This window comes from Notolepis coatsorum (genome assembly GCF_963971535.1).
Source record: "Notolepis coatsorum genome assembly, chromosome: 1".
NCBI classification, from domain to species: Eukaryota; Metazoa; Chordata; class Actinopteri; order Aulopiformes; family Paralepididae; genus Notolepis; species Notolepis coatsorum.
The window spans coordinates 306687956-306702081 of record NC_140165.1 but is presented as its reverse complement, the minus strand read 5'-3'; the positions used below and the strand labels follow the sequence as shown (position 1 = coordinate 306702081).

General features: G+C 40.2%; 1 protein-coding gene across 1 annotated transcript in view; it reads left to right on the top strand.

Moving 5' to 3' along the window:
- Positions 1 to 4413, top strand: part of LOC311245247 (mediator of RNA polymerase II transcription subunit 13-like) — a 65877-nt gene extending 61464 nt beyond the window's left edge. The window contains 4 exon segments of the mRNA XM_084335082.1: positions 494 to 639; positions 2085 to 2249; positions 2926 to 3032; positions 3488 to 4413. Coding sequence (XP_084191208.1) covers positions 494 to 639; positions 2085 to 2249; positions 2926 to 3032; positions 3488 to 3620 — 551 coding nt within the window. The 3' untranslated portion in view covers positions 3621 to 4413.
- The last annotated feature ends 9713 nt before the right edge of the window (positions 4414 to 14126 follow it).

Genomic DNA, 14126 nt, shown 5'->3' with positions numbered 1-14126 from the left:
TAATCTGAAACATATCATCTCGCTAAAACAAGAAATGGACAGCTTCTTTACGTTAGGAAATTGCAGTAGTTAACTTTAGTTTTGGTAAATAAAGATGACTGTCTTCGGATGGAGCTTCTATCCCCATCAGGCTGCTCTGTGTCGACTCACTGTAACACCCTCGTGCACACACACTCACTGTAAACATTCACTTTAGACACTTTTTAAACATTACACCATATTTTATCTTTCTTACAAATTTGCTCCACCTCATTTTTGCATTTAGTTTTTTTTGCATTTTGTACATTTTCGTTTTTTATATTGTATATTTTGTAGTGTTTACTCCTTTTACTTTATTTTTTACTGTATGAAGCACAATCTCACGAGGGTCATACAGTACCAAGCATTTCACTATAATGTACATGTACCTTTTTATATGTGACAAACAAGACAAAACGTGAAACTCCATATCAACCTCAAGCCTCACCGCCTCTGCCCGTGTGTTTCCCTGCAGACGGATCGGACGGGATGGGCATCTTCGACCTGTTCGACAACGACATGGTGGATCCTGATCTCATCAACATCCTGCCCAACTCCCCCACCACCTCGCCTCAGCACTCCCCTGGGTCACACTACCACCAGGGGGGCGACGGCAGCAAGGTCGGCCTTCACCCTATAACCTGCCTTTACTCCTTAGCTGTGCTTGACCACTTCCTCCTTGCACTTCTTCTGTAACATGTGAACTTGCCACCACAGTCGGGACAGCCGAAACACCCCACCAATTTTTCACAGTCGACTAAAAACACACATATAGATATCTGAAATTAAGAAAAGAGGGGTAAATATTTAAAAACACGAACCGGTCTTTTACTATCATGCACTTTTCCACTAAATAATCCTCCTTGCCTATGTTACTACCTACTATACTATTAGGTCTTTACTACTATGCACTCAACACTGTAGCACCCAAGTTCAACACTGTTTGACGAACAATGTTACTTAAGTTTAAGTTTATTTGGATCCCCATTAGCCACAGCTAATACGTAAAATACAGTTACAGACTTGCATTATACACTCAACATTCACATGGCATACAGACAAATTAAAAACAACAATACATACTCCTATCAAATTCATAATAAAATACAACAATACATACTCCTAATCAATTCATAATACAATACATACTCCTAATCAATTCATAATACAATACAGCTTATATATACAATTTAGCTTTTTCACACATTATCTATGTTTATATCAACCATCGTCGACTAAAGACTCACTTCTTCAACCACTATCTGAAATGATTAAAAAAAATTAAAAAAAAATAAAAAAATCTAACCCTGACTAACCTTACTGTCATGCACTTGTCCTAATAAACTAACCTACACTGTAACACGCAACACTTGATGAACATTGTTACTCAGCTGATAGAGTTGTACCTTTCTTGCTGTCTTGTCGTACAGAACTTGTAAGTCGCTTTGGATAAAAGCGTTCAGCTAAATGACTAAATGTAAATGTAAACCAATTATTCAATCTTTTAATAATATATCAATATCAGACGCATACATTTTCATTTACATTTATCCCTATCTCCTTATCCGACACATACATTTTCATTTACGTACACACCCATTAGGGAACACATCTATTATGGAATGTTGTTTTACCAAGATTCTGAAACGACATTTGCTACTCTCCTGCGTAACATGTCTGGGAAGAGTTCCATTCCTGCATACCACAGAACATGACAGTTTGCTTCATTGAATTCAACCTCACTTTTGGAAGTGTAAAACCTCTTGCAGAAGCATGTCTGGTGGAATGGTCGCGTTTGTCAAGACTTATAGATAAATTGTTATATAGAATTGAGGGGATCTTTGTAACAAGAATATTCCTAGTGAATAACAAGCTGCCACAGTTGTACCCTTCCTGCTGACCTGTTGTACAGAACTTGTAAGTCGCCTTGGATAAAAGCGGCAGCTAATTGTAAATGTAACGTTTAGCTTGATTAATGTTTAATAACGACGTTAACACAGAAATGATGTCACAAAGACGGAACTTGATGATTAATTGTTGTTGTTTTTGATGCCGGCGCGCTGCAGGGCCAGAGTACGGATCGCATGGAGTCCCACGAGGAAGCCCTGAACATCTTACAGCAGCCCATGGCTCTGGGCTACTTCATCTCCACAGCCAAGGCCGGGCCACTCCCCGACTGGTTCTGGTCTGCCTGCCCTCAAGCGCAAACCCAGTGCCCGCTCTTCCTCAAGGTACATTTGGCACTATATATCTCAGTATGACCTGAAATCCATATCACTGTATATTATCATGTTTTACCCCTGTAGCGATAAATTACACTGTCTGCCTTCTAGCATGCACTTTGCTACTAAATAATCTCCCTTGCCTATATTACTACCTACTATGCTAGTATGTCTTTACTACTATGCACTCGAGACTGCAGCGCCCAAGTTTCAACACTGTTTGATGAACATTGTTACTTAGCTGCCAGAGTTGTACCCTTCCTGCTGACCCGTTGTACAGAACTTTGGTCGCTTTGGATAAAAGCGTCGGCTAGAGAGACTGAATGTAAATTAAACAGTAATTATTTATTTATTTTAGAAACCAACATACACATTTCACATTCTCTTATCGCGGTGGCCCTCTGTCAACATGTTTGTAATGCTTTCAACGTGTGATTTGATTCGTTGTTGGGACATTCACTCGAGTTAAAGGGGCGCCAAATTAATGCGTGCACTGGAGGAATGTGTCTACCAAACACGTATACGGGTCAAAGGAGGTCGTTAAGGGAATCATAACGTCGAAAAATAGCCCCTTCAAAGTGTGACCGGACTCTTTTGATGTGGCGTAGCGGATGTGTAATCTGGCTCTCTCTGGTGTGGCGTAGCGGATGTGAGTCTTAATGGTCCCTGTCGTCCTTCTGCCCAGGCCTCCTTGCACCTGCACGTGTCTTCTGTCCAATCGGATGAGCTCCTGCATAGTAATAGTAAACACTCCCACCCCCTGGACTCCAACCACACCTCCGATGTGCTCAGGTACGCTGCTCTCAGATCTGAGGAAAACTCATTTTACATATTTATATATAATAAGGGTACGCTGTTCTCTGATCAGAGGAATCTTATTATATTACGTATTTATATATATAATAAGGGTATATTATTATTATTGTTCTCAGATCAGAGGAATCTCATTATATTACGTATTTTTATATATATATATATAATTACGCTGCTCTCAGATCAGAGGAATCTCATATTACGTATTTATGTGTGTATATATATAAGGGTACGCTCCTCTCAGATCAGAGGAATCTCATTATATCATGTATTTATTATATATATATATAATAAGGTACGCTGCTCTCAGATCAGAGGAATCTTATTATATTATGTATTTAATATATATATTAGTTATTACAATGAAGGGGAAATGATGATGATGATGATGTTTTTCCTGACAATGGAATGTCCCTTTCCCTTCCTGTCGACAGATTTGTGCTGGAGCAATACAACGCCCTCTCCTGGTTGACGTGTGACCCTGCGACCCAGGACCGGCGCTCCTGTCTGCCTGTTCATTTTGTAGTGCTGAACCAGATGTACAACTTTATCATGAACATGCTCTGAACTGTGATGGGATCACACTCTTGATATCTGATGGATCACTCAGTATAATCATGGACTTCTGGATCCCACCCCCCCCCCTGAACTAAATGGACCTCAAGGATGCACTACCGTCCCTAGTGGATCCTACGCAACACTCAACTGACTGGAAGTTTCCAATCAACTAAACAATCAATCAAATGCCAAGAACCCATTTTAGCATTTTGGATGATCAAGGGACTTTTCATAAAGGAGAATAAATTGTCTTTTTAATGACTGTAGATTGCAATCTATGAAATTTTATCCCAATGAAATGCCTGCATATATTATTTATTGTAAGTTTTTAAATGTGGAATTTTTAATGCTTAATATCTTTTATATATTACAAACCTAGAGGGTGTGTATATTGCCATCTCACTGTAAAGGAATTGGTTTAAAAAGTGATGTAATTTTTCTCAATTACAATACGGAGAACTGTTCAAGTGAATTTGCTGTAGATTGCTTTTTAGAGTATTATTTTTTCAAAAGGGGTACAGACCTTTTTATTGCCATGCTGTACAAATGAAGTAGGCTGGCCTGGGCATTGACGACCCACCCGATGAGTGGATGAGACTTAACTCTCCGTCTGCTTTTGTGCCAGAGTCTCTCGCACAGTAACTCAATGAGCTCTGATTAAGAGGAATAAAAGGTACATTGTCAGATTATATATTTTCTATGACAGATTTAGATAATTGTGTGTGTATATGTGTACATATAATTGTGTGCCGCTACTGATGGTGCAGCTTCTGTTTTAGGAATAAAGTGCGTCTACCTATTGCCCTGTGGTTTTTATTGGACTTTCTTTCCATCCTCGCGATACTTTGACACTTGAAAGACCCCGCGGTTTTTTTACGGTGACAAAGCGTTGGGTCCGACGACGAGGCGCATGCGCGTGGTATTTTAGGTCACGAGACATTTCGAGGCATGGTAATTTACCAAGGAAACTATAAAGGAAGGGACTGTCAGAATATCAGTTCTATTGAAGCTTATATTAAACTTAAAAACATACAAGCTAAGCTATTTGAGGAAATCTATATCAAACGTTAGCTAGTTAACAAAGCAACACATTGCTGATGATTCTTCTGACATTCGAGGTAATAACCCGAGCCTCGAGGTAAACTATGAGACCGTTGATCCCGTTCCCACACTTTGCACCAGATGTGCGTCCACCACGCGCTACACAGTGACGCGATGACTAGGGCCGTCTTAAATACTTCGAAGCTTCAAGGCGGCTACGTGGCGTAGTGGGCAAGGCGCTCGCCACGAAATCTGGAGACGCTGGGCTCGCCTGTTCGAGCCCAGCGCTCCACATTTGCTTTCAGTTTAGCTGGTCGTCCGTACTAATACACATTGGCCGTATTAGGGGGTGGGAAACTGATGGGTGGGGATCGGGCGTTGTGGACAGCGACTCCTACAGGTCGGTTGGTGCGCCTGCGCAGTAGAATCAGGAAGTGTCGGGGGCAGCGTGAGCCTCCCACGCGTTACTCCTCGCCACTGAGAGATCGAGCTGCGCAGGTGAAAAGATGCGACTGCTGTTACCTCAAGTACCGGAGGGGACTTGTGCTATGTATGACTTAGTCCACATTGCAGCCGGCTTGTGGGAGGCAAGAAACAGCGTTCGTGACAGGGGAGTGTTGAATTGTGGGGCGGCGTGGCTCAGGGGTAGAGCGGGTCGTCCAATGATCGAAGGGTTGGTGGTTCGAATCCCGCTCAAGCCCATGTCCATCCCACTGCCGTTGTGTCCTTGGGCAAGACACTTAACCTACTTGCCTCGTAAGAATGTGTATGCATGTGAATGAATGTTGGTGGTGGTCGGAGGGGCCGTAGGCGATGATTATTCGCCACGCTTCCGTAAGTCTGCCTCAGGGCAGCTCTGGCTGCAATTGTAGTTTACCACCACCGGTATGACTGTGTATGAACAAATAATGGACTCTGTAAGCGCTCTGGGGTTACTGGGGTGTCACAAAGAGCGCTATATAAATCCAATCCATTATTATTATTGGATGATACGAAATTGGGATGGGAGAAAATATAGAAAAAAATGGGAGAAAAAGTGGATAAAAAAAAAATACTTCGAAGCTTCGTTCGATGGCACAAGCTTCGAACATAAAAAGAAAATCGAAGTTTAAAAAAGAAAAAATCTTTTATTTATTTTTCTTACCTCCAAAATCTTGCGCCTCCATTCCAATGAAACGAAAGTAAGCGGCGCCTCGACTCCACCTCTACAACAAGCACGTGGAGATTATCTGTGTTGAAAACAAGGACATGTGCAGCAGACATGTCGACGAAGAAGTCATCAGACGTGTGGTTACACTTTAAAATATGCAAAGACAATGCCCAAAAAGCAGAGTGCCAGATATGCCAGAAGAAAATGGCATATCGCAACTCTACAACAACTTTGTCAAATCACCTAAAAAACGTACATGATGGCGACGCCACACAAAACATTAATAAGGCTATGCCTATGCTGCTATGACTAATGTGTTACCAAGTTGGCCAATTTAATTGTAATCATCTGCTTTTGTAGGTGCATTGTCTGATATAATTATAAATTAAATATAATATAATTGTTTGCTTGATAGACGAAGGTTGCAACATAATTATGTCATGTCGTTGGCTGTGAGAGCAGCCCCACTGCACCAAGGCAGCGCAGCCGAGTGAAACCTTGTTGGCTGCGTCACAGTCACAAAAGGGGCTACTTAATTAATTAATCCAATCCACTTTATTTATAGAGCACATTTTAAAACCACAAAGTTTACCAAAGTGCTGTACAAGTCCCACAACATAAGATAAAAAAATATATTCTAATACATTTTTTTAAATTTTTTGAAGCTTTGAATTAAATAAAAAAGCCCTAGCGATGACCCTTCCTTCCTTTGATAGTTTCCTTGGAATTTACAAAGATGGAACGCATGCATGCGCTGTCGTGTCTGCCGTTTTACCAATGGCGCTTTTCCCTGTTGGTTCCCATGGGTTGAACAATTAGTGTTGACTCGTCATTGAACCGTGGGTTATATAAGGTACAATGGGTCGTACGGCAACTCAATTGAGCAATGGTTTTAACTGCGCTCCTAAAAGGATTTGTTATGTTAGCGAGAATGGCATTAGCTAATCAAGGAGAACATGACATCCAAAAGCCTCATCCACTCACCGCCTTATGGTCGCTCTAATGGGATACTGCTGGAGGCAGGCTAGCCCAGTTTTGTCTTGCGTGTAAAATAAATTGCATGCCTAATTTGAACACATGAAAATGTTTGCTATACAATAGATTAATAGAATAGTTTGCACACTGATGAAGGCCGGATGGCTGAAAACGTTTTGTGCCCTTTAACAACTTGAAAATAAAAACAGCGATATTCCGAGTGCGGTCCCTACCTCCTTTTTTTGCTATACAATAGATACATAAATACATCCAAAGTAATGTTACCACAAAAGTGGATGTGGATTTGACAGTACATACAGTACATGTCAATGATGCCCATAGTGTTACTGTATAGATCTCTTGAGTGTCAAATCTTTGAACATTGACCATTATTCACATGGTGGTCATTTAGCTCTATATATCATGCTCGGGTTGGGATTCCTTTCCGCCGTGTGAATATGGTCAATTCCCATTCAGCTCTCGACCTCACTGACTGCTTTTAAGTCTTTACACTTCACTTGGCACTTCAACAAGAAAACCATAAAGATTCTTTTGCACACGCACGTCCAAAAGCTCTAAAACAGTTTTGCACACATTCACTTAGTTTTACAGTTATTAAAAGTAAATGAGTTTGAGTAGGACCACCAGTGAGGTCATTGGGGACACTGAATAATTACAGCAGCACCATGATATGGTGTGTAGATTAAAACATGTGTATACCTTGTTTTATAGGGACTAATACCTTATAATTTAACAAGGATTCAATGTCCCCGATGACATCACTGGTGGCCATATTCAAACTAATTTACTCCCGATAACTGTCGAACCAAATGAATGTGTGCAAAACCAGAGTTTTTGGACGTGTGTGAGATTATGTGCAAAATAAACCTGCATTGTTTTTTGGTGAAGTGTTCCTTTAACATCACAGTTTATAGCTGTTTAAAGGTAGGCTAGTATCTGTAACGCTGTTAAACAGTAACCTCTAAGCATAATGTACCCCCCCCCCCCTTTGGTTTTTACAAAGTGCAATACCAACCTTTTGCCTAAATGTCACTGTTTGACAGCACAACACATTCTACCTTTTTTAACTATCTTGCTTCCTTACTTGCAACCCAATGAACTTACACATGTTTACATGAAGGAAATTGGATAACTGTGTAAATCCTTATCACTATGTAACTTGCTGAGTGATGTGAAATTTGTAATGTGTGCTATTATACAACCCAGCATTGTCTTCTCTTCCTCCGGACCATAGATTCTGGTCTGCAGTAATCCAAGAACCAGGTAAAACTGAAATATATCAAAAGATTTTATGTCCTGAGAAAATAGGTCTTCGTAAATGTAAATGTTAATTACCAACCAAATAGTGTTGCTTTGTAATGGTGGTGTGGGTTGATGACTTGGCCAAACTAATTAAAGGTTGATATTTCTAAATAGCATGTCCCTCCGTGATCCCAGAGTTTGTGTTGGAAGGAACCTGGAGATTTCCTCTCTCATTGTCTGGCCTGTTATTTATACATCCACTCAGTAAAGCTGACTATGCCAAATCAACTGTTTCTCCAAACTCAATCACCAGGGTTTAGGGGCCCGCCTGATGGGATTACACTAAGCCGTTAGTGCTAGTTAATGGTCTTTCCCTCTGTTGGTAAGTAACATTGACTACTTGGTCAGGGGCCACAGACAGCTGACGCTGGTCTCTACTGTATCTGGAGAAGTTACAGTGAAGTATCTGGTGAACTGAAGTTACAGTGAAGCATCTGTTGAACTGAAGTTACAGTGAAGTATCTGTTGAACTGAAGTTACAGTGAAGCATCTGTTGAACTGAAGTTACAGTGAAGCATCTGTTGAACTGAAGTTACAGTGAAGCATCTGTTGAACTGAAGTTACAGTGAAGTATCTGTTGAACTGAAGTTACAGTGAAGCATCTGTTGAACTGAAGTTACAGTGAAGTATCTGTTGAACTGAAGTTACAGTGAAGCATCTGTTGAACTGAAGTTACAGTGAAGCATCTGTTGAACTGAAGTTACAGTGAAGCATCTGTTGAACTGAAGTTACAGTGAAGCATCTGTTGAACTGAAGTTACAGTGAAGTATCTGAAGAATTTAAGTTACAGTGAAGTATCTTTAGAAGTGAAGTTACAGTGAAGTGTCTGAATATTTTAAGTTACAGTGAAGTATCTGGAGAAGTGAAGTTACAGTGAAGTGTCTGAATATTTTAAGTTACAGTGAAGTATCTGGAGAAGTGAAGTTACAGTGAAGTGTCTGAATATAAGTTACAGTGAAGTATCTTTAGAAGTGAAGTTACAGTGAAGTATCTGTTGAACTGAAGTTACAGTGAAGTATCTTTAGAAGTGAAGTTACAGTGAAGTATCTTTAGAAGTGAAGTTACAGTGAAGTATCTGTTGAACTGAAGTTACAGTGAAGTATCTTTAGAAGTGAAGTTACAGTGAAGTGTCTGAATAATTTAAGTTACAGTGAAGTATCTGAATAATTTAAGTTACAGTGAAGTATCTGGAGAAGTGAAGTTACAGTGAAGTATCTGAATAATTTAAGTTACAGTGAAGTATCTGAATAATTTAAGTTACAGTGAAGTATCTGAATAATTTAAGTTACAGTGAAGTATCTTTAGAAGTGAAGTTACAGTGAAGTGTCTGAAGAATTGAAGTTACAGTGAAGTATCTGAATAATTTAAGTTACAGTGAAGTATCTGAATAATTTAAGTTACAGTGAAGTATCTGAATAATTTAAGTTACAGTGAAGTATCTTTAGAAGTGAAGTTACAGTGAAGTGTCTGAAGAATTGAAGTTACAGTGAAGTATCTTTAGAAGTGAAGTTACAGTGAAGTGTCTGAATAATTTAAGTTACAGTGAAGTATCTTTAGAAGTGAAGTGTCTGAATAATTTAAGTTACAGTGAAGTATCTTTAGAAGTGAAGTGTCTGAATAATTTAAGTTACAGTGAAGTATCTTTAGAAGTGAAGTGTCTGAATAATTTAAGTTACAGTGAAGTATCTTTAGAAGTGAAGTGTCTGAATATTTTAAGTTACAGTGAAGTATCTGAATAATATTTTAAGTTACAGTGAAGTATCTGAATAATATTTTAAGTTACAGTGAAGTATCTGTTGAATTGAAGTTACAGTGAGTGAAGTATATGTTGAACTGATGCTACAGTGAAGTATCTGTTGAATTGAAGTTACAATCAAGTGTGTTGAACTGAAGTTACAGTGAAGTCTGACGAGGAAGAGAACAGCATGACTTCAGATCTGACATCATCAGCCGAGATGGATGTTTTAAAGCCATGCCATATTCATGTGCCTCAATGCAAGCATGAATGTAGCAGCCATCAGACATATCGTTTCCATCGTAGAGGAGTCCACACCTTTGATGCTACACTCACTGTAAACAGCATATATAGCAGTATATAGCCTTCGTGTATGGCAGTAACCCTCCCCTCCTTGTCACAAAAGTAGCATCTGCCTCTTGAGCCAGTGTGTGTCTTCCGTGAGGGAGAGAGGGAGAGAAGAGAAGAGGAGGGAGAGAAGAGATAGGAGGAGGAGCAGGAGAGAGGGGAGAGAAGGAAGGTAGTAGAGGAGGCTGCATTTGTTAGATGACATGCTGGTGGGAGCTGGATATTATTCACTGGATACGTCTCCTGAAACACCAAGGTCTGCACTCATGTAAGTGACTTGGATGAATATGTTCTGTATGTAGAATAGCTTTAACCACAGGAACAAAGCAAGAATGAGATCCGCTAATTAACACACATGTTCATTTTCTCATTTAGATACACATTGGCACTTGAGAGATTAAAGGACTTCTTTTGTTAAGTTTTGACAACTGATGTGCTGACGTATAGGTCTGTTTAATAGCTATAACAGAACGTACATTCATGTGCCTTCTTCCCTGTGGTCGATTAGTTTATTTACATCATTCTAAGCGAGACCTTTTCCCAGGAATGTCACCACAGACACCCAGTTCATAATACTTGATTATTCTGCATAGGGGAGGGCTTTCAAGTTCAAGTTTCAAGTTCAAGTTTCTTTATTAGTTGTCATACAGAAGTACAGAATACTTTTATACAAAAAATGCTTCTTTCTGTTACGCTCCAGAGATTGTGCTAGACAAAAATAGATAAGTATAAAATAAGTATAGCAAGTATAAAATAGAAGTCAAGTACGTAGACACAAGTGTTCAGTATATATACATACAATGTTCAATGCAGAGTAGAAGTAACTGAGTTACCATACAATATAATAATATACAATATACTATAAGTGCAAAGCAGAAATGGGATGAGGTACAATTTACAGTAAGGTGTAATGAGGTATGGGTTGTAGTGCAAATTCTTTACCAATAAATATAAAGTGTGTTTAGGTGTTCTAAAGTGGGTAAAGTAGTGAGTTGTTTGTTTAAAGTGAGTGTGTGCGTGTGGATGTGTGTGCTGTGAGTGCAGATGGTGTTACATAGTGTTAATGTTTGTTGAGCATCCTGATGGCCTGAGGATAGAATCATCAATGGGCCATAGGTTCATTCACCATAGTGTTAGCTCATTAGGCGATAGATAGTGACTTAACAGGCATTTATTTAAATGAAGATCTTTGAGATTGCCACTTTAAAGAAAAGGTTACTCGTGTACAAGGAGTGTTTTGTCTAACGCGTTGGAGGCCTGTGGAGCCCCGTATCATGCAGCTACTCTTTCTCACACTCCCATTCAGTCTATCCAGACTTAAGCCCCTAACAAACAGCTCCCTTATTAGATTAAAAGATTTATCTGGCCCGCTGACTAGGACGAAATTTAGAGAACAGTAGTGTTTAACCTCCAGCTAATCTTGTCTTTATGAGAAAGGAGGGATCAGACTACTGGATCGCAAGACTGACACCGACGTTTTAAGCGAGGTAGCAATAGGGGATATCTGCAGAGCCGCAAGCCCAACGTCTGGGCGGGGCTTCTGGGCTTGTACTCGGTTTGAGGCGTTTGTTCGGCTCTGCAGATATATACCCTACTCCGAGGTAGCGGAGTCACCGAGAAACCGGCGGGAGAACATTTCAATTACCTAGAAAACGAGGTTCACATTACGCCTTCACGTGGCACGCGCGGTCGCGCGCGCTCGGCCAATCAGAGAGAGGTCTGCAGAAATGGAGCTCAACCAATCGGAGAGGGGTCTGCAGAACTGGAGCTACTATTTGTAGAGACGCATCAGAACCCAGCTTGTCTGCCCTCAGATGAGGCTATTGGAATAATTGGATATAGTACTAGATATCAACTACTGAGTAGCAGGAAAGCTTACGAGTGAATCACTCATTTCCTCTTGCGTTCTTCTGATTTCAGAAGTGATCATTTGGGTAAATGTGTTCCATTATTTACATTTACATTTACATTTAGTCATTTAGCTGACGCTTTTATCCAAAGCGACTTACAAGTTCTGTACGACAAGCCATCAGGAAGGGCACAACTCTATCAACTGAGTAACAATGTTCATCAAAGTGTTGAGTGCTACAGTGTAGGTTAGTTTATTAGGACAAGTGCATGACAGTACGGTTAGTTAGGGTTAGATTTTTTTATTTAATTTTTTTTAATTCAGATAATGGTTGAAGAAGTGCGTCTTTAGTCGACGGCGAAAGATTGGACATGTTTTGGCTGTCCTAACTGGGGTGGGTAGTTCATTCCACCATTGTGGGGCAAGGACTGAGAATAGGCGACTTCTCTTTGATGACCCTCCCGGAGCTTGGATAGGAGTAGGTCTGAGGCGGCCAGAAGATGCAGAGCGTAGGGGTCTTGAGGGTGTGTAGTTAGAGACCATTGACCGGAGGTAGGCAGGAGCGGTTCCCTTTGCCGCACGGTATGCTAGGTCGAGGGCCTTGAAGCGGATTCGTGCAGCAATGGGGAGCCAGTGCAGGTCCCTATGCCCACAAATTAAGTGGGAAAGCTATACTTATTAATGTTAGCCATGGCAGTTGGTGTCTAAATTCAGGGGTAGGCTATATGTCCTCTATGAGACTACAAGAACACATGTGTGCGTAAGAACATTTCATGAATGAGGCCCATTGTTTTTATCTGTCCTATAGTCACAGAAATGTAGTAGATTAATTCATTGGTTTAGTTTCAGTTGACCAAGACTTTGTTAGTCGATTTTCATGCTTTTTACCATGTCATCATGGTGGAGGATTATGTGCTAAGAGATGGGCTCCTCTCCTCTGAGAACTGAATTGGAAGCCCCCAAACAAACGCTGCACTCGTTGAGAGATGCAGTGTTTGTAGGAGGGATCGGCTGTCTTGTTGGGCAGATAATAACCTTTACAGAAACGCTGCACAACGAGAAACAAAGATCTGTTGAAAGGGAATTTATTGCAACTTATAAGCGCCGTTTATTTGCCATGAATGTTGGTCTTATGTAGCCATAATTACTGGACAGAGACACACACGCTACATAACTAATCATGTGTCCTGGGAGCGGATGGATCCCAAATGAATTAAATGGATTTGCAGGCCAAGTCCTCAATTGGATTATTCTTCAATTGTAAGAATGTAATCTAACAATATATCATCATTTAGATTGTATATACAAGGTAAATTGACAAAAAAAAATGCTCAGCGTAGCTTAGAAGTATATATTTTGGGCATTTCTTTTGTGACTTCCGGTTGCATGTTTGTAATTTAGACTGAAGAAATTATGACGATTCGGAAATACCACTGCAAGGAGATTTCAAGTTCAAGTTTCAAGTTTTGTTTTATTGATCACATATAAGGCACATGTACATTACAGTGAAATGCTTGGTTCTGTATGAGCCTCCTGAGATTGTGCTTCATACAGTAAAAAAAAAAAGTAAAAAGAATAAAGACCAAACACTATACAAAATATACAATATACAAAACTAAAGTACAAAATGCAAAGATTAGGTAGAGATGTAATGCAAATCTTTTAGCAATAAATAGATCAAATATGGTGTAGTGTTTAAAGTGTCTAAAAAGTGAATGTTAAAGGTGAGTGTGTGCCTGTGGATGTGTGTGCAATAAATGTAGAATGGATGGGTTAGTGTTGCACGGAGTCATCGAGCATCCTGATGGCCTGGGTCCTCAAACTCCTTCTGAGTCTCTCTGTACTGGCCATGAGATTCCGGTAGCGCTTGCCTGACCGCAGCAGTGCAAAGAGACAACCGCTTAATTACCATAAATGTGGTCATATGAAAGGTCAGGAGAGACAGAAGATCGCTGTCCTTGGGTTGAGTGAAACCAGGTGACCTCCTGTCTAAAGTCTAATATTCTTCTCTAGACAAGACAAAGCACACACAGAGAGAGAGAGGACCCATGGCATCAGACTGTAGTACAACATGTACAGTGATACAGGGGTGTA